This window comes from Nomascus leucogenys, chromosome 19, assembly GCF_006542625.1.
Source record: "Nomascus leucogenys isolate Asia chromosome 19, Asia_NLE_v1, whole genome shotgun sequence".
Lineage (NCBI taxonomy): Eukaryota > Metazoa > Chordata > Mammalia > Primates > Hylobatidae > Nomascus > Nomascus leucogenys.
Genome location: NC_044399.1, coordinates 1371555 through 1396261, shown reverse-complemented (window position 1 = coordinate 1396261; position 24707 = coordinate 1371555). Strand labels below are relative to the sequence as shown.

Genomic DNA, 24707 nt, shown 5'->3' with positions numbered 1-24707 from the left:
CTTAAAATGATATTTCTGCCATTAGCTTCAAGATAATTTTTAACATTGTGATCCAAATGTGATCAAAACTCTTAGGTAACATGTTAAGATGCACAAAATACTCAAAAAAAAAAAAAAAATCCAGACAATGGCTGGATGTGGTGGCTCATGCCTGTAATCCCAGCACTTTGGGAGCCTGAGGTGGGTAGACCACCTGAGGTCAGGAGTTGGAGACCAGCCTGGCCAACAAGGTGAAACCCCGTCTCTACCAAAAATACAAAAATGAGCTGGGCGCAGTGGCACGCGCCTGTAATCCCAGCTACTTGGGAGGCTGAGGCAGGAGAATCGCTTGAACCTGGGAGGTGGAGGTTGCAGTGACCTGAGATTGCGCCACTGCACTCCAGCCTGGGCGACAGAGTGAGACTCTGTGTCAAAAAAAATAAATAAATAAAAATAAAAATTTAGACAATAAAGATAAAGTCATAATAAAAATATATTGAGAAAAAGACAATTCACCTCTGAAATGCATAGCTTGTGGGGAATATTTGCAGGTAACCCTGGCTCTTGTTAGTTAGAAACAGAGCCCTGTCTTAACATGACTAGTGCAAGAAAGAATGAAAGGCAAGAGTTCCCATCCCATCATGAGAGTAACTTCTTACATTTCAATGCTCTGACCTGAAATTTTCATTCCATAATTGAGATAATTTTGGTTCTCAAACTGAACAGTATAGTGTGTAACTTCGAATTTGTTGGCAAATTGCCAAACTCTTATTTATATGTTTTGGTTTTTGTTCGTTTGTTTTTTTGGTGAGACAGTTTCGCTCTTGTTGCCCAAGCTGGAGTGCAATGGTGCTACCTCGGCTCACTGCAATCTCCACCTCCTGGGTTCAAGGGATTCTCCTGCCTCAGCCTCCCCCGAGTAGCTGGGATTACAGGCACCCACCACCACGCCCAGCTAATTATTTGTATTTTTAGTAGTGATGGGGTTTCACCACGTTGGCCAGTCTGGTCTTGAACTCCTGACCTCAAGTGATCCGCCCGCCTCAGCCTCCCAAAGTGCTGGGATTACAGGCATGAGCCACTGTGCCTAGCCAAATTCTTAATTTTTTATATTTAAAAATGAATTCAAACGCATTTGAGACTTGCATATGGGAAAAGTCAAGATTGTTTTATTTTAAAAATCAGTATTATGGAAGGTATTATAATAGAATAAGCTTTATAAAACGATCTTTAATGACTGCTTTTTAGAATTCATAACTTTGTCATGATTAAATTAAGCATTACCGAGTGATCTGTGCGTTTTAGTTTACTGTGAAAGGGAAGCTAATGGCGAAAATCCCTGGAGGGACTTAGATTAAAACTTGGATCTCCAAGCTTCCCTTTGTTCTAACCTTCAACTATTCTGTGTTTCTGCAGTGACTTGTGATTTTGTTGATATTGAGTGTAAACCTGTACTTTGATGTTTCGTTCCAAACACTACAATTCTTGACGTTTTTTTTTTCCTGGTAGGATTGTTAGTACATTAAGATTTGAGAATAATGGGAACATTACAGCAAAACAAAAGGAAACACGAAAACTACCCTAAAACTCCTTGACTTGAAGTTCACTTGCTTTTTAAATGTAAAATGTAAATGTATCTGTGTTCTGTTTTTGAGACTGTAAATTGAAAAATTCATAGTTCATGCTTAATAGTTATTGCAGGCTTCTCTTTAAACTTGAGAGGGCTTGTGTTGGCGTCCACGTTCCCTAAGTAGGTCAGAGGCAGCGGCTCTGCTCTAACACTTGGGAGAACTCTTGAATGTAAGTGGCGGAGTCTGGTGAATTTTACCAGGGAGGATTAACCTCTTGAAATGCCTTCAGTGAGAGCAATTTTAATGCTGAGAGAAGAGCCCTGGGCTGACTCTAATTGCATTTCTAGTCCTGCCACTTACAGACTGACTGACTTTAGACAAATTACCTGATCTTTCTTAGTTTCTAAATTCCGGTTTGTCCAGGAAACGGATTTCTTCTAACCTGGATCTCATTCTCTCCTCCCTTCCCTCCGTCGGCCACCTTCATGTGCTCTTAGTGTGCCTGACCATTTCCCAGGATGTGCCTTTGTCACTCTGAAGCAGGGGGTGACCTTGCCCTACGGTCCTCATTTCTGGGAGCTCTCGAGGGTTCCCTGTATGCACCTATTCCAAGTGCAGGTGCTGCTGCCTAGCTCAGAGGTTGCCCCAGCTCCATGCTTCGTGTGCTCAGCGAATGAGCTGACAAGACCCACTGGAATTGCAGGAGATGTTCACGATGGGTATTTACAGAGTTTTGCTGTTTATGAAGGACTTTTTACACACAAACTCATCGTCCTTCTGTGGCCTTGTTCACTGCTGCTTGCTGTCATTGGTGCTTTATGGTGTAGGGCCCCAGACTTTAGAAGGGATGCACCCCTCACACTTACCCAGGCGGGGGTGTGGCGTTTTTACCGCAGTCTCCTGGGGCTTTGGCCTTGGTTTCAGCAAGAGTTCATGGACGCCCTGTCTGATGTTAGCCCTCAGTGTTCATCTGTGTTCCGCTTGCTTTAGTAATCACGCCACTTACAGGTTTCCCAGAACTTTCTAGAATCTGTCTCCATGCTCATCATGCCAACTTATTTCATGGAGGGAGTGCCAGAGCCCCTTGCTTGTTGGGAGAAGGGTCCTGTGGCTGCGGAGGGCAGGTGACCCAGTGGCCCGCTCATTGGCATGTGGCGCACAGCTAGGGCCATGCTGCCACATCTGCCAGGGTCCCTCTCCAGCACCCTCAGCCCCTTGGGGAGACATCACTGCAGGAGGACGGGGTGGGAGCACGGAGCCCCAGGGAAGGGCCAAGGAAGGCTTGTTGAAGTGCTCTTTCAATCTTTAAAGTTTGGGGAAGTTTTTTTTCCCCCCAGTTAGGATTATTTGTAGAACTATTTATTATGATTGTTAAAATAATAATTCTGTTTGTCAAGTTGTTGAGTCATACGTAGGTGCATAATGCAGGGATCAAATGCCTCCCCACAGTCTTATTCTGCCCAGACATGTGCGAAGCTTATTTTAAAAGTTGTAAAGTGGGGAGCACTTATATGTGGCACTTAAATTTAAGTACTTTTTAATTGGAGAGTTTAGCTTTACATTTATTGTAAGCTGTATGTCAATGATGACCAGTAAGCTAAGGATCAGACGTGGAAGAAATGCAGAGGAAGCAAATGCCTGCTACTAGTGTTTATGAGTTTGCATGTGTGTGCAAATTCTTTTCCTGTATCTCCTCACACGCACACTTAAAAATATACGTAGTGTGTATTTGCATTATATCTTCAGCATTGCCGAAGAACAATGACTTCCAAACTTTACCTTGCTTAGAATCACCTGGAAATCTTACTAGAACCCACATTACTGGGACCCACTCCCAGAGTTTCTGATTCTGGAGATTTGGGGTGGGGCCCAGAATTTGCTTTTCTAACAGGCTCCCAAGCACTGGTGCCGTGGAACAGACCCCTCCTGACCTCCCTAGAGTCTCGCAAGTGAGAAAAGGCAAAAAGCAGCCCTTGCATTTGTCTTCATGACCTTGAAGTTGGGGTTCATATTTGAAACGAACATTGGCTTCTTGTGTCTGTGGTGTCTTCGTGCCCTGAGCTTGTCTCTTGGGGTTGGAGCCACAAGAACCTGGACCCTTTGCCCTTTCTGTTGCTCTGGAGCAGGAGGGTTTCTGAGGCAGCTCCAAGCCCCCTCCAGTAACGTGTGCAGATGTAGCTGTGTTGTAAGTCAGCCCACCCCAAACACACGCTGCGGTTTGGTGACAATCTTTCTAGCTCCTTTCATGTGCTGTGGTATCAAACAGAAAATGTAAACACACACACATGCAGATGAATATGTGTGTGTATAAATATTGGTGTATGAGTATTTTTTCACTCTGTTCCTCAGATTAGATCATTTCTAATGTTGAGTAGCTCCCAAGTCCTCTCCCCTCTGCAGTATTCAATACGTTAAGTCCATGCAATGAGCTTTTCATTTCAGCTATTATATTTTTCAGTTCTAGAATTTCAATTTGGTCCTTTTTTTATTGTTTCACTTTGTCTTCTAAGATAACCCCCTTTGCAGTAAAGGGGACCGTCTGTTTTACCCTCTCCATAGTAGAAGTCTTTTTGGTGGTCTGCCTTAGAACATGGTGGGAGGTCTAACTGCTGTGAGCAGGTTGTGAAATGATCCCCTTAACCTAGACCAGTGCCATCGCACAGAAATATGGTGAGAACTACTTATGTAATTCAACATTTTCTGGTCACTTGGTGAAAAAACTAGAAATAAACAGTCAATTTAAAAAATGTTTTATTGAACTCTGCATGCCAAACTTTTACGTTTCAGCGTGCACTCAGTATAAAATTTGATCGAAGACGTATTTATGTTGATTTGTTTGTAGGAAGTCCCTGAGGTCCAGTGTGAGTTTTGTACTTTTACTCAACACTGGCCGCCTCTCAGGTGCTCAGACCCAGGGCACGGGGTTGTGGATGGGACAGCACCCCTGTCCATCACTCTGCCCCTCAGTGCCACCAGGCACGGGGTGGGGGACGCCCTCTGCCATCCTCTAGGCCCCCAGTGCTCGCCAGGCCGGGTGGAGGCACCCCCTGCCATCACTCAGGCCACTCTCAGGTGCTCAGACCCAGGGCACGGGGTTGTGGATGGGACAGCACCTCTGTCCATCACTCTAGGCCACTCTCAGGTGCTCAGACCCAGGGCACGGGGTTGTGGATGGGACAGCATCTCTCTGTCCATCACTCTAGGCCACCTCTCAGGTGCTCAGACCCAGGGCACGGGGTTGTGGATGGGACAGCACCTCTCTGTCCAGCAGGGCACAGGGGCCGTGTATGGGACAGCAACCTCTCTGTCCTTCACTCTAGAGGTTTTGGTGGCACCGACTTCAGATCTGGGGAAAGGCCCGCATGTCAGGAAGGTGGTTTTGTGGCTCTTCCTGCTGTCTTCCCAGCCTCCAGGAGCCAAGTCCACATCTTGTTTTCCAGCTTCCACACTGTTGCCGCTGCCTCCTCTGTGGCTTGAGTGTGGGTTCCCACGGGCAACGAGGAGCCAGAACAAGTGGGGCTCACTCCATCCTCTGCTCTGAGGAGCAGCTTGGTTTCTGGATTAGATGTGGTCGGAGTTGATTTCTGCTCTAAGCTGTGATGCGTGGCTCAGCCTTCCAGGACAGCCTTTCTTACCTGTTCAAATGCTGGGAAGCCCCTCAGCTTGCTGTGTCTCAGGTACGGGAGCTTCTTTGCAATCGTTTGTTTATCCCGACATTGCAGCTGGTCCGAATTCTGTCCTTATCTGTACTTGATCTGTGTTTTCCGCGTGGCGTGAGTGAGTGAGTGAGTGGGCATCCTGGATGGCTGCTTTCCCCTCCCGTGTCTTTTCCTCCAGCACCGCCTCCCAGTTTCGATGCCTCCGACTTTCAGCAGCTCCTACGTGGAGCCACTAGTGATATTCTGAATATGAATGTGAATTAAAATCTCATCTGTTTGGAAAGGAGCATAGCGGTGCAGGGGGAGGGTGCGTGTGAGGAGACTGTTGGTGGACAGTGGGTATCGCTGAGGAAAGCGAACCCGGGTGTGAGGGCACAGCATGGAATGATGGCCAGGAGGGCCAGGTGGGCAGAGGGGAGCCGCCTTCCCCTTCTTCTCCGGGAGAGCTTGACCCACAGCATGGGGGCGGCGCTGGGAGGGACACATTTCATTCACTGACCTCTAGGCTGGACACTGTTGCTGTCAGTGACACAGATACTTTTTTTGAAGTATCTTATTGAACCATAAACTAGAACCAATTCTACAAACTACTGACAGTGATTACATTGGCATAGGATAATCAGATTCCTTGGAAGGTTATAAACATTTTATGCTATGATACCCTAATGCCCTGACCTTACCTGTGATACCCTAATGACCAAACATAGTCATGTCTGAGGCACTGGGGGTGAGCGTTTCAACATGTGGATTTCGGGGAGACACAGTTCAACCCATACCAATCCCTACTGGACAATATTAAAAGGGATTGGACCTATGAGTAAGTAATTTTAATTTTTTTTTTTTTTTTTTTTTTTTGAGACGGAGTCTCGCTCTGTCACCCAGGCTGGAGTGCAGTGGCGCGATCTCGGCTCACTGCAAGCTCCGCCTCCCGGGTTCACGCCATTCTCCTGCCTCAGCCTCTCCGAGTAGCTGGGACTACAGGCGCCCACCACCACGCCTGGCTAATTTTTTGTATTTTTAGTAGAGACGGGGTTTCACTGTGGTCTCGATCTCCTGACCTCGTGATCCGCCCGCCTCGGCCTCCCAAAGTGCTGGGATTACAAGCGTGAGCCACCGTGCCCGGCCAGTAATTTTAATTTTTCTAAGAGTATTTGATAAAGAAATTGGTCTTTCTGTTGCCTCTGCGAGTCTGCACTTCCCATCGCTGCCTTCAGGCCTCTGACCTGGCTGCCTGTGCTGCCCCACAGGCCCGTGGCCTCCGTGGTTGGGGCCTCCCAGCTTGCTCTGCCTGAGCATCAGATCAGCAGGAATTGAAGTGTTTCTCTTTCCAGCACCAGATTCAGTCTCTGTGTTGATTCTGGCATACTCTCTGGTCTCTCATGGGCTACTTGGATCCTCTGTCCACCCCCGAAATAGAAATAAATAACTGCCTTAACAGTGGACGTTTAACTTTACTGAAAATACCTGTTTGGAACCATTAGGATAAAACCCATATGTGAGAAAGCCTGTTTTTGCAGTTAGCATGCTGAATTCACCTTTGTGGCTTTGGAACATTCAGTTTAAATCTCATGAAGGTAACAGTTGACTAAGGATCAGCCGAATTCCAGCTCATGAAATCACTGGAGTGAACTCTGAGGTGTTTACTCAGTTGCACAGATGGCGTGACTGTCTTCTTGAATGTCATCAAACCTAACCTATGTTTATTATCCTAAGACTTATCGACACGACATTTTCCAGTGGGTTGCCAAAGATAGGGTGTTTAGGTAGTTTATGTAATTTTTCTCCCCATAATTACTGTTTTTAAAAATTCTGTAATGTGATACTGTTGTTCCACCATTCAGGTAAATATTCATACACTTATTAGCCTCAGTGAAAAAGAAGATTCATTTAAGGAGTGAACTGAGTGGTTTAATATTTTAAATGCATTGTCACCATTTTGAAACTGACTAAGAACAGCAAAGGTGTAGCGATGTTTGTAGATTTTTTTTTCACGTAATAATACCTTTCTTGTTTCTTCACAGAGATCTTCGCTTTAACAGAATCAGAGAGATCCAACCTGGGGCATTCAGGCGGCTGAGGAACTTGAACACATTGTGAGTGGAAATATTCTATTGGAAGCTAATAGAAAAATAGAAATCATGACCTTATTTACCTGTAGGTAGAACTCATCATCCATAATCAGTGAGCTTGGGTGGGGAAAAGTGGAGCAGGAAAGTGAGGCTGGAAAATGCCCCTGAATGCCAGGACTGTGAGTGCCAGGACTGTGAGTGCCAGGAGTGTGGCCACTGTGTTTCTCGTCTCATGGCTGTGTGCCTGTCCGTTGCATGTTGACTGGGACCCATGCTGACCGCTGAGCTTATCCCTGGCCTTCACGTGGGTCACTTGCTCCAGAATCACTCTGCCCTTGCTGGGTCAGGCTGACCTCTGTGTGCTCCTGCACCTCCGCTGTGGCAAGATTGAGCAGGACAGTGCTTCTTCTGAGTGTGGAGTGGACTGAAGTGAGGGTTCAAGGCAGTCCCATGATGCCGGGAGGGAGCAGGCAGGGCCAGGTCCAGTGTTGCTGTGCAGACCTCAGGCTCTGCAGGCGACGCCCAGTGCAGTGGAAGCTGGTTCCCTTCTGCACCAGGACTGAGCACAGTGGTGTAAGGGCAGGGTCATGGGGACCGTGGGACTGCCCGGGCCACAGGGCCCAACTTTCCTGGCACGTCTGTCCGCCCAGACCACCCTCCCACCATGACTGCCTTAGCACTGGTCACAGTCCTAAAATAGGAAATCTAAGAGACAGCAGGATAAAGACACAAACTCCCTTCTATAGGAGAGAAGGAATTTTCTCCAGCGTATCAAAAGGTAGGAACTGTGGAGTGGTTCGGACACCATTGCTGAGCCACTTTCTCATCATGATGGTTAAACGCGAAAGCTGTGTTCTGTCCTGCAAATTCAGCATTTATTGAATGCTGATGGCGGGTCTGTAACTGAATTGTTAGGTGACCTTTTCCAAGGCTGTCGGAATGTTTTAACACAACGTTGAAGTTTGTTTTCTGTTGTTTTTTAAAATTCTTATTGACTCTCTTTCATAGGCTTCTCAATAATAATCAGATCAAGAGGATACCTAGTGGGGCATTTGAAGACTTGGAAAATTTAAAATATCTGTAAGTGAATGATCAGTTCTTTAACCTAAAAGCTTATGGTATCCATATTTAGATTACTTAAAAATAGAGCTAAATTTCGTGCTGTTTATGAGTTATTGTAAATATATTCATTTAAATGAGATTTTATTTTCAGAAGGTGAGTAAACTAGTAAAGTGGATTGCATGAAATTAAAATGCACAGCCTCTGAAAATCGCTGTGGAAATGATGATGCTTCTAGAGGGGGAAGTGATGACCCAGTGAGGTGCCGATATGAACAGCTGACAGGTGTGTTGCAGAATATCAGCTGTCAAAATAGTTTCCAGTTGCCTTGACAGCTGCAGGTGACATGTAAAATCGAAATAACTAACCCCGGTGGAATGTCACTAATTCCTGAAGGTTTTCCTGCCTCCCGCTAAGTGATTTCGTCTCTTATTTTTGTGTAGTTAAATTTTATTTCACTTTTAAAAACTGATTTTAATCTGTTTATTTTCATGTAACACATCTTCTGCCCGTTGAGGTCAGTTTTGCAGTTTAGAAAATGAGCTTCCTGGGAAGTGCTGGCTTAGTCTCAGTCACACACATACTTGCTATAAAATTGGAAAGGTGAAGAAAACAGTAGAAGTGTGTGTCATGTGCTTTTAGAAGAGTGTTCTTTTAAGACTTAGTCACTTTCCAAAGAGAGCTATTTTTAATAAAAATTATTTATTTCAGCCATTTTTATTGGAAATTTTTATCATATGTGAACCTAAACATGTTTAAGTTATTTTGATTTATTTTATTTTATTTTACTTTAAGTTCTGGGATACCTGTGCAGAACGTGCAGGTTTGTTACATAGGTTTACACATGCCCTGGTGCTTTGCTGCACCCACCAACCTGTCATCTAGGTTTTACGCTCCACATGCATTAGGTATTTGTCCTAATGCTCTAGTTATTTTGATTTTTAAAACAAAGTTGTCTTGTTATTATTGATGTATACTCTGAAATCTGTTTCAATTCTAGCTGTGTCTGTGACTATTAATTACAGAGCTACCTTTAACTCTGTTTATTAAAATATATTCCCTCTGTGAGATATTTGTCAGTGTTACATACACCCTTTTTCCCTCCATCATTGTGGCATAGGATGTTAATTTTTAATTTCATATAAACATGACGAAGCCTTGTCCCACATTTCTAAAATGAGAGGCAGACCTTTTATTTATTTATTTACCCTGTTTTTTTTTTTTTTTTGGCATTTCGAATGTTGTGCAAGTTCCAGAAGAGGGCTTTTGTTTCCTGGAAAGTAGATCCAGTCAGCTGATAGCCAGCATTCCTTGTGTGTGTATATGTGTGTTTAATAGGTTTAACAGGTTTTTTGATATTTTATTTTATTTTTTGTCATTGGTTTTGAATTATTAAGAGCAGCTTAGTATGCACTCAGCAAATATGTTCAAAGTGGAGTTGTTGGGGATGCTCTATTTTCACTGATCTCTTTTCAATAACCCTCATCTGCTGCACAGCCGGCTCTGAGCGCCCACACTCCAAACTCTTCCCTCTCTCCCTCTATAACAAACTGTGGTGTCCCTGGCGGTGGAGGACACAGATCACTGGGGTGGAGGAAGCACAGGCTGGTGGTGAAGGGGCCGTGGGTCATGACTTAGAAACGGACTAAAGACCATGGCAGAGGAGGGAAGCCGTCCAGAGAGGCCCGGGGACCGCTTCACACAGCAGCTGCAGCCTCTGCCTCTCAGCTCTCATTGGTGGAGTACATTTGATAAGTGCTGATTTAGGAAACTGTGTGAGACTTAAATTCTGTGATTTAAACTGTGTACAACCTAAATGCTTGAGAACGCTCCTGAAATTTATTGATTATTTCAGCCTTCTATATTGAGTCAGTACCAAAGTATATGCAGAGGTTGAGTAGTTCTTATTTCTTGGAACTCCAATTACTTCTAGTAAGGCATAAGCCTTCCCTTTAGTTCACATTGCTTAATGAAATTATTTCTTGAGACAGTTAGGACTCATTCAAGGTCAACTCTATGATGAAGTAGAAAATCACAATTTATTATTATGATCAATACTCACCCTTTTTTCTTTTTGAGACGGAGTTTCCCTCTTGTTGCCCAGGCTAGAGTGCGCTAGTGTGATCTCGGCTCACTGCAACATCCACCTCCCAGGTTCAAAGGATTCTCCTGCCGCAGCCTCCTGAATAGCTGGGATTACAGGCGTGCACCACCATGCCTGGCTAATTTTTTGTATTTTTAATAGAGACGGGTTGTCACCATTTTGGTCAGGCTGATCTTGAACTTCTGACCTCAAGTGATCCACCCACCTTGGCCTCCCAAAGTGCTGGGATTACAGGCGTGAGCCACCGTGCCCAGCCAATACTCACCTATTCTTATGAAAACAAATTACATTCCAATGTCTTTATAAACACACATTCATACATGTTAGTTTGATTCAGTTGTCCTGTGTATTCTTTAAAAAGATTCCCTTTCATTTTTTAAAATGCGTCTAAAGCAATGTTCTCATTGATACTTTTTTTCTTTTTAAAGAAATGGGCACAGAAAATTACATTTAAACTTGCCTTCTCCAGAAGTATAGTAACGACTCCCATGTGAGCAGTAGTTAATGTGTGCAGGGGCCATATTGTAAGAGCTTTATATATATATACACATATTACTTTCAATGACTTCTGTCCATTTTAGAGAAGAGGAAACTGAGGCCCAGGCATTACGTGGAAGTTCAAGGATTCCCACGCATGCGGCCTAGAGAAGTAACGGCCTTGCCAGGTCTCTGCTGCGGGCACTGGGCTCTCGGTCGCTGGGGAGTTCTGGGTGGTTCGTGTTAAGGCTTGTCACTCTTGATGAGGTCAGCTCTGCACATTTGCATGGAGGGAGGACGTGAGAGCCACTTAGATGGGTTGTAAGAAGTAAGGCTAGCAGGGCTGGTCCTGTTAAACTGGATCCTGCACCAGATATTATTAATTAACTTACATTCAAACACTCGGCCCTTCTGGATATGAATTATGTAATATTATAAGCATTAAGACAAAAAATGTTGTTTATTTAGTGGAGCAAGTAGGTGAAACCCAGGCATAAGTAATCAATTTTGAAGAGACGTGTCTGCCTGAATTTGAAAAGTAGGAAAAGCGTGGATTTTGACTTGCCCATCTGCCTATGTCAGAGATGGAGCCCAGGGATTCTAAGAAACGGTAGTGGCAGGTCTCCCCGTGTCTGGGCACAGACACAGATTCACAGCCTTCTTGGGGTCCTCCAAGCTGCTGGCCTAGAGCTGTGTTGTGAGGCAAGCTGGCTGAAGGCGAGTCATGTCCGAGATGGGTAGGCACAATGCACGTGGTTTTGTGGCTCTTTTTGGAATTGTGATACTTTGGTGTGGAAATTTTCATCTTCCATCTGTGAGGTCAGGCTTGGCAAGTGTTTTCTGTGCAGGACCAGGACTCTGTGAGCTGCGCAGTCTCTACTGGGACCACTCAGCTCTGCCACACAGCGCCAGCACAGCCCCAGACGGTGCGGAGTGAGCAAGTGTGGGCATTCAGCAGAGCTTCATTTATGGACGCTGGCGTTCCAAGTTCACATTTTAGGAAATAGGATTCTTCTATTGAGATTTTCTACCATTTTACACAAAGACAAGCGCCAGGCCAATTGTGTGGCTCTCCCCATATGCCTCTGTCACTTCTGTTTTCTAAGAATGGGATTCTAGGGGTGAGTTATTCAAGACGCATTCGGTGTTCATATTGTCCACTCCCCAAATTATTCCTAGGTATTTTAGAGATGTATCAGTATCAGTTATAGAATCTTACAACCAATGCGTTATACATGCCTGTGGAAAATGGTTTTTATCTTCTTCAGGCTTTGAAGCAAATGTATTGTCAGCAATTCATTAGCCATAGTCTAAGGTCTGTGAGTTGCCTGAAAAACCCGTCGCAGGGGTTTGATCACCTTCAGTTGGCACCGGATGCTTTTAGCCCCCTTGAGATCTGAGGGAAGGGAAGCTCTTGGGACAGGCACTGTACTCACCGTGCAGATGGTTTGTTTGCATTCTAATACAGTCATTAATTGTAAAACTCTCCACGTGTCAATTTAATTCTTCTTTTCCGTCTGAAGTTTGACCTCCTGTCTGTGTGCTAATGCTCCCAATGTTTCTTGTTTCAGCTATCTGTACAAGAATGAGATCCAGTCAATTGACAGGCAAGCATTTAAGGGCCTTGCGTCTCTAGAGCAACTGTAAGTGCCCCTTCTCTTCGTGCTTTAGTTCTTGGATGCCGCCTGGCTGTTTTCCTCTTGTAGGGACCAGTGGACTGAGCTAGCTGTTTGCATGATGCATGACTATGCTACCTGAGGTGCGGGGAGTACGTGCATGATGACGGAAAAACAGGGATGGGCGAGTCATTTGCCCTCCGCCCCGCCTTCCACCCAGCCAGCCCTCCACCCACCCCTCAGGACGCATCACTGTTTCCCTACGGTGGCACCAGGCCCTGGGCCATGCTCTCCTGACACCAAGGACAGTAAGATCGATGGAATCCCTGTCACAACTTAGAGGAGAGACAGGCAGGCGCACAAGTCTGATCGAGGCATCCTTCGTAGGGGAGACATCCAGGGTGCCCGGGGAGGAGAGGGCTCTTTGCCTCGTTCACTGTTCCTCCTTACGACTGTGAACACATGAAGCTGAATTTCTTCAATTGTGATGCCATTATTTTGGAGAAAACGTTTTTTCCCTTGTAGTTCTAGTTAGTGTATGCCGCGTGTCATGAAACGCTCTTAGTTTCCTTGGCCACACGTGAAGTCGTACTTTGCTGTGAAGTCAGCATGTTGATTTTTCATTACAATCTCCTGGTAAAAAGGAGGATTTGTCCTGGTTTGTTTGCTTGGCCGGTCACCTTTCACTCGGCAAGCTGAGCCCATTCCTGAGGAGTTGCAAGTTGTCACGGTTTTAGGAATGTGGATGAAAGCAGCTGTTTGCTGTGATGCAGCGTGACGTCCTCCTGCCACAGCTGCTGATCTGTGGTCACGGGTCACTGGCTGACTGGACGCAGCGATGTCATCAGAGAGTTTGAGGCCAAGCGGTGCGGGGAGAGACCGCTCTGGAATTGTGCATCCTGGGGACCCGCAGTGCTCATGTTTCCGAAAGTGTGTGTTGATTCAAGTGAGCATGGACAGGGCATGGGCAGATTTGGGAAGAGGTCTGTCTCTACAGAGGACGACAGTGCAGCTCACTGCAGAAACACATGGAGGTATCCAGGGAACACCCAGATGTAGGGAGAGTTTGCAAAGGAGCAAGTTCTTATATCCAACAAGCGCTTCACTCAGTGGGGGTGAGAAAACCTTCACAGCAGACAGTGCTTCGATCCTGAGTGGTTCGGAAAATCCTCATCTGGCTTTATGCCGGGTGAGTCCGGTGTTATTTTTAAGGAAGGAAAGGGCAAGTCAGGGGAGAAACGAGGCTGAATGAGGAAGGGCATCTGTGAATCACCAAGTAGATGTTCGCTGACATTTTGGGTGACGGGGAGGGCTTCTTGAGCTGGCCAGGCTGCCTTTAGCACCCAGGGGTAGGTGAGCTGCGGTCTCTGGTGCTGCGGCTTGGATTCCATTCATTAAACACTGTACAGTGAGCCTGAGGGCAGCCCGACCCCCTCCTCGGGCAGGGAGCTGTTGGGGAGGGCATAAGCGAGTCCACCAGACCTCAGTGACAGACTTGGTCAAAGGCCTGTGTGTCCAGGGAGGGCGGCTTGTGCCGGACCCTGGCGAACTGCACCCCTTCCCTGGATCGGCTCTACAGCCCTGAGCTATTGAAAACATGCATTCCTGGTGACACTGGGAGACCGGAATGCAGGAGTGCCCTGGAGTCTGGATGCAGTCCTGGGGGATCTGAGTGTCCCTGATCCAGAAAGCCTCCTTGGGAAGCTGTGGACACAGGTCAGAAAACACACCTGGCCAGTCAGGAAACATGCGTTTGAATTCAGTGATGACCTCAGTGTACTTGGGGAGCCATTTCCTGTCTTTGGTCCTGTTTCCTCAACTGTTCAGGGAGGGGTGGAGGACACCCCAGGCTGCCCGGGGCCCCGGCCTCTCTAAGATCTGGTGCACTCTGGACCGTCATTTCCCGTAGCACCTGTGCAGCAGGTGCCAAGTCCCACCCGCTCAGCCGTCCCCCTGGCCAACCTGCATTGCAGAGTCTGGGTGGAGGGATTTTTACGCCCACCGCTCTCCGTGGGGCTTGAAATCCCCCCCTTTCCTTCCCTCGGTCAGTGCCTCCTCATCCTTCTGGGCTTTGCTTGGGGGACTCCACCCCTGTCTGCCTGCACTGAAACCTCGCTGAGCAGCTCACAGCTACTGTGTGTTGGTGGTGCCTGGGTCTCACATCGGTCCCCGACTGCCATGGGCTGCGAAAGGCCAAGGACCCCAAAAAACCACAGGCGCTCTGTCAGCACACTGCCCGGCAGAGACGAGGCTCCAGGGATTCTGTCGGGTTCGGCCGTCCTCGGGACCCCCGCGTCAGGTGCCCGCCCGTCACGCTCACCCACGGCGGTTTTCCTTGTCTTCCTGCTCCAGTTTTCCCTTCCCTCCCGTTTCCCATTCGTACACGGAGTGCTGAGCACAGACCTGTTCCAGGGCAAGGGGCAGGGACAGTCTGCGTTTGGGTGCCCTCCGGCTGCAGGTGTCCGCAGAGACTCAGTGTGGCCAGTGTAGCCCTGGTGGTGACGGTAATCTCAGAATGTCCACAGACCTGATTCTCAGGCGTGCCTTCTGAGGAGTCTTCCTTTCTGTGGAGTTACGAAGACCTGTGAACGCTGGCATGCTGCTGCCGTACGCATTTCGGCCTCCTGAAGAAGTAGTCATTTAAAATGTGTGCTGGTTGCAGGGGACACCTGAGTGGGCAGGAGGGGTCTCCCAGCAGAGCACCCCAGGGAGAAGACTGACTTTGTGTTTGACTTAAGAGGAAAAAACCCACTTTTCAAAATGAGAAATTTCGTATTCAGGAAAAATGAGAAGGAATGAGTTATATCAAAAGGTATAAATTGTGGAAGTATGGAGACATGTTAAATGGAAAGAAATAGAAACACTGGGTATTCTGTATAATCAATGACACCCGAGGAAAGATGGTCTCTTATTTAATGCTTCAGGACTGATGGAGAAATTCGTGTGACATTCTTTTTGTGTTTCCTTTGTGGTCTTGAAGGATATCTTTGTATCTGATAATATACTCTGTGTCAAAGTATATGGTGATGCCCCTGCCAAATTCATACACGAGTTAAAAGATTTGAGTGAAGGTATTTACCTATTTATGTATGTGCTATCATTAAAGTTATCCTTTGGATTTTTGTTTTTTTCCATATATTTTGGAAACGAAAACGGCTGGGTCAGGCCAGGCCAGCACTGCCCTTCTCATGCGGTGTCAAGGACCTCAGTGAGCACCTCTAGGCCTCCCTCGCCCTTATCCAGTCACTAGGGCGGACATCTGTGCCTAGTGTTCAGTTGTATTTATCGAATCATTTGATAATTTTATGTATTTTTCATACAATGTAGGAAGTCTAGTGGGTGAGCTGTCTATTGATATCTGAATTTGAAATGACTTGGAAAAAAATTTGGGCAAAAATCTAGATCTAAGAAAATAAATTGTAAGTTATACTTTTTTTTTTCTTTTGACTCCTCTAGATACCTGCACTTTAATCAGATAGAAACTTTGGACCCAGATTCCTTCCAGCAACTCCCGAAGCTTGAGAGGCTGTGAGTTGTGTGTTGTTCCTTTGCCTTTCCATTCACAGAGCCCAGGCCTCAGTCACTGGCTTGGTTAGATTAAGGTCAATATCTACCAAACACCTGAAAACTGTTTCAATATAAAGTCCATATTTCTAGTCTAACGATTTGGAAATGGGACTTATAATCTTCTCTTTAATTGAGAGTGTTGATAAAATAGGAAAAACCATTTCTTTTGTTTTCAGATTCATTTGTATTAAATAAATGTAATCACTGAGTTTTTTAAAAGCTGGTATATATTTGACTGCTTATATTCTTTTCTACACATTTTAAGAAATATTTTTCAAAATTGGTTTGTTATAAAATCTCTTTCAACAGATTTTTGCATAACAACCGGATTACACATTTAGTTCCAGGGACATTTAATCACTTGGAATCTATGAAGAGATTGTGAGTATAATACCTTTTGTGTTTCCTTTGCTGCAAAGCCTTATTTCTCTCTGTTATCCATTCACCTGGTTCTTTTTCAGGTATTGTGAAGTGTTGTTAACAATCTGATTCTGAAAGAATGCGAATATATGGAGGGTGGATTGAATCCATTAGAGAGCAAAATGGAAAACATGTGGCTCAGACCATGTGGCAAGTAGTTAATCCTTTGATAGGCAATTAAGACTTAAAAAAGTTTGTTTTCAGGTAGGGTCTTGCTCTGTTGCCCAGGCTGGAGTGCAGTGGCACGATCACAGCTCACTGCAGCCGCAGCCTCCCGGGCTCAAGCAGTTCTCCCAGATAGCTGAGTAGCTGGCACTATAGGCACATGCCCCCATGCCCAGCTAAGTTTTGTAATTTTGTGGGTTTTTTTTTTTTGGTTTTTCTTTTTTCTTTTTTTGTGAAAGGGTTTTGCCATGTTGCCAAGGTTGGTCTTGATTTCCTAAGCTCATGTGATCTGTCCACCTCAGCCTCCCAAAGTGCTGGGATTACAGGCATGAGCCACCATGCCCAGCCAACATTTTAAAAAATTGTCTTTAAATTCATCAAATTAATTTTTAATTCCAGTGCATATTTTACTGGTAGAAATAAAACCAGTGTGGAAAGAACCTCTGTGCTGTATTCTATGTCTTTCTACAGCATACTAAGGAGGCTGATCTTCACCCTTTTTTTTTGAGACAGAGTTTTGTTCTTGTTGCCCAGTCTGGAGTGCAATGCCTCGATTTCAGCTCACTGCAACCTCTGCCTCCCGGGTTCAAGCGATTCTCGTGCCTCAGCCTCCCTAGTAGCTGGAATTACAGGTGTGTGTGACCACACCTGGCTAATTTTTGTATTTTTGGTAGAGACGGGGTTTCACCATGTTGGCCAGGCTGGTCTTGAACTCCTGACCTCAGGTGATCTACCCGCCTCGGGCTCCCAAACTGCTGGGATTACAGGTGTGAGCCACTGCACCCGGCCTCCACCCATTTTTTTAAGGCTTCCAAATATACTTTTTGCTTATACTGAGCTATTTCTTGTAATGAAGGCATTTTAATACTGTTGGAGAAAGTTGTGACATTCTTTTTGTGTTTTCCTTCATGGTCTTGAAGCCGTTATTTTCGGTTAGATATTACTGAGTGTATGCAGTGAGCTAGACCTAGAAAGAAGCAGAAAATGCCACGAGACAAGTCTAACTCCAGAGTGGTCTTCTGCTGTTTGTTTTATCTCTTCAGTGAAATAAAGTGGAGTAAAACATAGACCTTCAGAACTATTTGTGATTTTTTTTTTTCCTTTAGGATAAAGATACCACAAGCCGAACTAAAAACTACATCCTGGGTAGGAAGATGGGATGAATACTTCCATATTTGATAGATAACAGAGAGTAGAAAGAAATCACCAGATAAACGCTCTAGAAAGTAGCCAAGACAAGTTTAGGGCAGACGGGTAACAGCCTGGATTATGCTGACAGCTGCCTTCTCTCTGTTCTCAGCCTCTCTCTGGGTGTCTGGCAAGGTCCCCCTCTCCTGTTTGCTCACTTTACTAAAGTTGCTCAAACACTACAACCCCAGATTGAGATTCTGTGATAGATTTACAGAGCTGCATCAAGAGAGCACGCTGTGTCTTGGCTGCTGTCTGCTCGGAGCAGTCTCTAACCTCACGTCCCTGAGGGGCCCCAGGCCGAGGAGGCCACACCAGCTGCCCCACCTCTCCAGACCTCCTGAATAGCCCTCTCTGCTTCAGAGCAGATGAAGGTTGGGGGTCCGGTGCTTCCTCGGGTGCCCTGAGCAGCTCGCTCTGCCAGGACCGACTGGCCAGATGCCACATACCTAACTGTGACCATCCGGGTCTTGCATGTGCCTGTGGTCCTGTACTGACCTTCAGCTGTGGGCACAGCTTGGGTGCCCTGGGCACGTGGCTGACACTGTCCCCCTCACAGCCTCCTCACCTGAGAGCTGTGCACCTGCTCATGGGGGAAAGGGTGATTCTGGTCGTGAGGCCAGTTCTGTGTTCCTGTCCCCTCTGGGCTCATGTCTGGGAGAACCTCGGATGGGAGATGTAGCCTCCCCTTCCCCTCCTGGAGCCAGCTTCGGTCCCTAGTGATGCCCTCACCCTGCCGCCCTGGGGAGCACCTCTCGGGATCCCATGCCCATCTCGGGGGTGCCCCAGGGCCACCTCATTGAGGGTTAATAGTGAGCATGTCTGTTGCAGGACTTTTCCCTAGTTCAGCGAAAGATGGGGTCCTTGTTACTTGGCCAGAAAAATTTAGGCTCGCAGACTGAAGAGTGAGAAAAATGGGATTTATTGGGCAAAAAGGAAAAAAAAGGGGGAAACAGAGACCCTTAGCAAAGCAAGAGAGTGAGTTTCCTGCCAGTGGGCTTCTGCCTCACAGATTGAATTCCACCCAGGAAGAGGAGGGCCAGGCTTCTCCCCGCTGCAGATGGCACAGTCCTCTGTGGGCTCCACCCCAGTGTGCACCCCTCCCCGTGCGCAGGCCGGCTGGAGGGCCTGGGGACCCCTTCCCACCTGGCTGTCTCACATCCAGCTGCCAGCCTCTTCCAGCCCTTGCCCTGTAGCCTGTGTTTGCTACCTGGAACTCCTCTGTCCCCCAGATAACCTCTTCCCCATGTGCGGAGACAACACTTTTCCCAGGGTGCAGGCACCTCCTACCCGTGTTGCCCTTGTTGGGACAGGATGTGCCACTCACTAGAAACTTTCCAGGTCAGCTTGGACCTCAGGAAACTTAGGTGTGAACCCCAGCCAGGAGATGCAGCCCTCCCCTCCCACACTCCCTGGGAAGGCTCAGGCCAGAGTGAGATGATGTAGAACTGTCCTGCCCGCGATGATGGGTGTTGAGTGACAGTGGTGGTTTTGTGGCTGTGGTTTTCATGTTACTGATTTCTGTGAGTGGTTCCCTCCCGTCTCCTTCACAAACTTCCCTGACCTGTGCCGCTGGCACACTCCTTCGCCTTGAACTCGACACCCGATGCCTGGGTGTGCACCAGCCCTATGCTATTCACGCCTCTCCAGTTAGTGCCTTGAGGGGCACTGTGCACCCCCGGGCTCTTCCGGTAATGTGTGTGTCTCGACATCACTCCCTGAGTCGGGCACTGGGGCTCAGATTCCACCATGAGACGTGTCCCGTCCCCATGTCGCGAGCCCGGCAGGCCTGGCACATGTTTCCCGACGCAGGACCCGGAAGCCCTGTCTGATGGACGGATGGACAAGCCCACCCACCCCGCGTCTCACCGGCTGCATCTTCCTTCCCACAGGCGACTGGACTCAAACACACTTCACTGCGACTGTGAAATCCTATGGTTGGCGGATTTGCTGAAAACCTACGCGGAGTCAGGGAACGCGCAGGCAGCAGCCACCTGTGAATATCCCAGACGCATCCAGGGACGATCAGTGGCAACCATCACCCCGGAAGAGCTGAACTGTGGTGAGTGGCCCGACACACTCACAGCATCCACACACACACACACACACACACACACACACCATTTACACACACACACCCCATTTACACACACACCATTTATAGACACACAGACATGCAGACACAAACGACACACAGGCACATACACGCACACACCATCCACACACACACACACCATTTACACGCACACCATCCACACACACCATTTATAGACACACAGACACAAACCATCCACACACACGCACATACAATCCACACACACATCATTTACACACCATCTACACACACACACCATTTACACACACACCATCCACACACACACACCATTTACACACACACCATTTATAGACACACAGGCACAAACCATCCATACACACGCAACACCATTTACACACACCATCCACACACACCATTTATAGACACACAGACAGAAACCATCCACACACACACATTTACACACACACCATCCACACACACACCATTTACACACACACCATTTATAGACACACACACATGCAGACACAAACCACACACAGGCACATACACGCACACACCATCCACACACACACCGTTTACACACACACCACACACACCATTTATGGACACACAGACACAAACCAGCCACACACACATGCACATACAATCCACACACACACCATGCACACGCACATACCATCTACACACACCATTTATAGACACACACACATGCAGACACAAACCACACACACGCACATACACGCACACACCACACACTCACCACACACACACCATTTATAGGCACACACACATACACACACGCACACATGGCTGTTTATTTTGGTAAGGTGAAAGGATCTCCCTGTGTGATGGTTTTGTAATATGACAAAAATACATGGACAAAAATACATAGTTTTTCTTTTTTAAGTTTCTTCTAGCTCAGTTCTTGCTGGAGCTATGGCAGGGGCAGATGGAACTGATCACGGGCCTGATGGCTGGGGGTACTGCACCACTCAGGTTTCTAGCCTGGGGAGCAAGAGGCCCAGACCCCTGTCAGCCACCTGCCTGCACTGCTTCCCCACCCCGGACCCAGACTCCGCCGTCAGCTCTGCAGGACACTGGCTGTCAACAGCTCCCAGAAACGGCCCTCAGTGGATGGAGCTGCCCCACCTGCGTCCCTGAAGGGAGGGCCCTCGGTGCTCAGGGGGGCCCAGGGACCTGTGTTGCTCAACTTGGCAGCTCTGTGGAGCTGTGCCAGCACCTGTGAATCAGCCGAGGCCCTGTCGTTGCCGCTAATGCTCCTATGGGTGTTCATTCCAGATGGCTTTCCAAGAAACTGACTCACGGCCTCTCTGTAATCACAGTGCTGAGGTTGTGCCCTTGGAGACCTTGTCATACTTTACTCCTTACTCCAATTTGGCTGTCAGTGATTATTCTTGTTTTTTATAATAGCTTTATGGAGGCATTGTTCCCGTGCCAGACAGTTCACCCCTCAGGTGTACAATTAGGTGGGTTTTAGGACGTCTGCAGGGTTGTTCCGCCTAAATAATGAAGAAAGCAGCGAAAGCTTATTTTGATTGTGTGGTGATGGGGAGCCATGGGAGGGTTTACGGCACGTTGGGATGATGTTTATATTCTAGAAGGAGCTTTCTGGCAGCCCTCCTTGGGAGAGGGAATCGGGGAGTGTGTGAGGGAGGCAGGGAGGCCAGGCTAAGGCCTGAGTAGTGAGAACCTCCATGAAGCCAAGGGCTCTAGTGCCGCAGAGGAGAGAGGAGGCACGGTTCCCAGAGTGACGTGGGAGCACAGGGAGGGCTGGGCAGAGCCCCCCAGCCTCCTGACCTGGGCTGTGCAATGCTGGGGAGACGGAAGGAGGCAATCCTGGAGGAGCCCTTGCTGATAGCCCCAAGTTGGGTCGAGGGCTTTTGTTGTGGTTGCCAGGCAGAATGGCAGCGCTGAGCAGAGCCATCTCCACTGCACACGCACACACACACACACACACACACACACACACTCCTACCCGCACTTGTGTCTGCCCCACTGCAGGCACTCACTTGTACACACCTGTGTGTGGTTGTGTTTTTCTTCTTGTGATGCTCACAGAATGTGCATGGAGACAGATTCGCACACTGAGGTGACGAGGCAGAGATGGAAGCCTAGGCCTGCCCTCAGCGTGGTTCCCTCATGGCTGCTGAAGGGAGCCTTAGAGGAGGCTGCTCCCTGTGCAGGCCTGGAGCTGCAGAGCAGCCGCCAGGGACGGGAGCCTGGGAGCCGTCAGCCCTCGAGGAAGGCCTGGGAGCCGTCAGCCCTCGGGTGGCCCCTGGAAGCCGTGTGGAGTCACGGGCACGCAGGAGGCGGGAGAGGCCATTCTTCCCCTTGCCCAGGGTGGAGGGTGAGGTGGGGCAGCTGTGGAGGAGGCAGCTGTGGAGGAGGGAGGCTGGGAGTTGCTCCAGCTGTGGTGCCTGCCACCTGCCTGTGCTTTTAGAGACAGAGTCTTGCTCTGTCACCCAGGCTGGAGTGCAGTGGCGTGATCTCGGCTCACTGCAAGCTCCACCTCCCGGGTTCACGCCATTCTCCTGCCTCAGCCTCTCCGAGTAGCTGGGACTACAGGCGCCCGCCACCACGCCTGGCTAATTTTTTTGTATTTTTAGTAGAGACGGGGTTTCACCGTGGTCTCGATCTCCTGACCTCGTGATCCGCCCGCCTCGGCCTCCCAAAGTGCTGGGATTACAAGCGTGAGCCACTGCGCCCGGCCTTAGAGACTTATTCTTTCAGGGACGCTTTAGCTACAGAGTACTATTTTTTGTCTTTCATTCACTGAAAATAGTGACCCGTGGCGTATCTACTCTGCACAGGTGTTTGGCTTTCCCGAAGGGCCTTGAGGGGACGCCGAAGGCTGTCATTTGGGGCTCGTCTACCCAGCTCTGAGCCAGCCTGTCTCTTGGGTGCTCAGAACGTGGCGCCCTGAGGCGTAGACATCGTGGAGATCTGCACCGTAGACGGGGCTGTAGAGAAGCCAGTCTGGCACTTTTGTGGGGGATGTTTATGGCTGAATTACGCCTTTGGGCATCTGTGGTTTCCTCTTGGACACAGAGAACTCAGCGTGGGTTGTCATTTATTTTCATGTCATGGTTTAGACTAAAAAGGTTTCCATTTTCTGGTTGGGCACAGAAAGGCCCCGGATCACCTCCGAGCCCCAGGACGCAGACGTGACCTCGGGGAACACCGTGTACTTCACCTGCAGAGCCGAAGGCAACCCCAAGCCTGAGATCATCTGGCTGCGAAACAAGTGAGTTGGGGCCAAACAGAAATGTCCCCCGCACATCTCTGGGAGTTATACCCAGACACCCAAACCACACCTCACTCCCCACCAAGGCCCACGTCCACTCTGCCTCCTCCACGTAGGGAAAAGTACAAAGGAGAAACTTTCCGCGCCTTTTCCGGTCTTACACGGCAGGGGGTGTGACGATGTTTCTGCCGGCTGGGGCCCCTTCCCCACTCTCTCCTGGGCAGCACAGGGGTGCCCTGGCCGGGCAGTGCGTCACTGCGGCCCTGCCCGGTGGGAGGAGGGAGAGCATGCTGGTGGTTCTTTCCGTGCCCGCTGACCTCTGGCAGCAGCCTGTTTGCTCTGGTCACTGTTGTTGGCAGCCTTGACCTGGGGCATTGTGACCAACCTGAGTGGGTGCGGGAGGGGCCCTGACCTCTGCTGGGACGGCGTCCTCAGGAGCCTGGAGCGCCGTGCAGCTGCTGACACAGGTTCGCTCAGCTCCCGTGTGGATCTAACTTGCCTCCCAAACGAAGAAAGTCTCCCCTTGGGTCCACAACATGGTGTGGGCCTGTTAAGGCTAAGACGGCCCCGGCTGTGGGCTGTCAGGGTGACAGGGGGAAGTCCTACAGCTGACCATCACATGTGTCCTGGCAGCAAGCCCCACCTGTGAGCCCAGGTGTGGGGAGCACCCCTGCCCCACTTGGGTTTGTGAGCTGGGGCTGTGTTGGTTAAAGAGTGATGGAGTCTAGGGGGAGAGATGGGAGGAAGTGAAAGGCGTGCAAGGGGGGTGGGTGGGGCAGGACCCGTGGTGCAGGGGCAGAGAGGCCTAGGTGGGAATGAGGTCAGATTGCCGGAAGGCACCTGGGGCCAAATCATTGAGGGTGCTGAGCTGGAGTGGAGCACTTTCAAAGTGACCTTTTGAAAGAAATCCTTAAAAGAAAATCCTGAAGTAAAGCCACCGTGTCCTGGCTTCTCCCATCTGCCTGTGTGAGGACAGCTTCTGAAGCAGCTCCTCCTGCCGGCCCAGCCCCAGCGCTCCTGCGCTGCTCCTCTCTGGCCATGTTTAGTCATGAGGGAGCAAGAGGGATGCGTCTGAGATGTGAGCCCGGTGATACTCGGGCAGATAGATGAGGCACAGACTGAGTCATTGCTCCAGACTCCAGGGGCAAACCGGGCTGGGCTTGGCTCTCAGGCAAGGCGGTGTTTATAGAAGAGATGGACAGAAGCAGGGAGCTGGCCGTCCCCGGTTGTCAGGAACAGAATGGGAAGATGTGTTCATGCTGAAGAGGACATGGGAGGCTTGTTCCAGCTCTAGATTTTGTTATCGTCATGACTGAAAGGTCATGTTGACCTTGGCTGCAGTGCCGGACCAGGAGCCTGTAAGGTGCCGTCACTCTCTTCACAGCTCTTGTCTTGGATGGCTCCCAAGTTGAGATTTAAAATGCAGAGAACACTGGAGGAATTCTGCAGTGTTATGTTGTGTGCATTTAAAAGTCAGGGAATCATAAATTTGGCCCCAGTCCGTCACACCT

At 48.5% G+C, this 24707-nt stretch overlaps 1 protein-coding gene across 1 annotated transcript in view; it reads left to right on the top strand.

The window, feature by feature from the left end:
• The window catches only part of PXDN (peroxidasin), a 69136-nt gene that overhangs the window by 1920 nt on the left and 42509 nt on the right, over positions 1-24707 (top strand). Inside the window, exons 2-9 of the mRNA XM_030800562.1 lie at positions 4452-5063; positions 7231-7302; positions 8287-8358; positions 12491-12562; positions 15992-16063; positions 16412-16483; positions 19768-19937; positions 23079-23196. Coding sequence (XP_030656422.1) covers positions 4452-5063; positions 7231-7302; positions 8287-8358; positions 12491-12562; positions 15992-16063; positions 16412-16483; positions 19768-19937; positions 23079-23196 — 1260 coding nt within the window. The remainder of the gene's footprint in view (positions 1-4451; positions 5064-7230; positions 7303-8286; positions 8359-12490; positions 12563-15991; positions 16064-16411; positions 16484-19767; positions 19938-23078; positions 23197-24707) is intronic.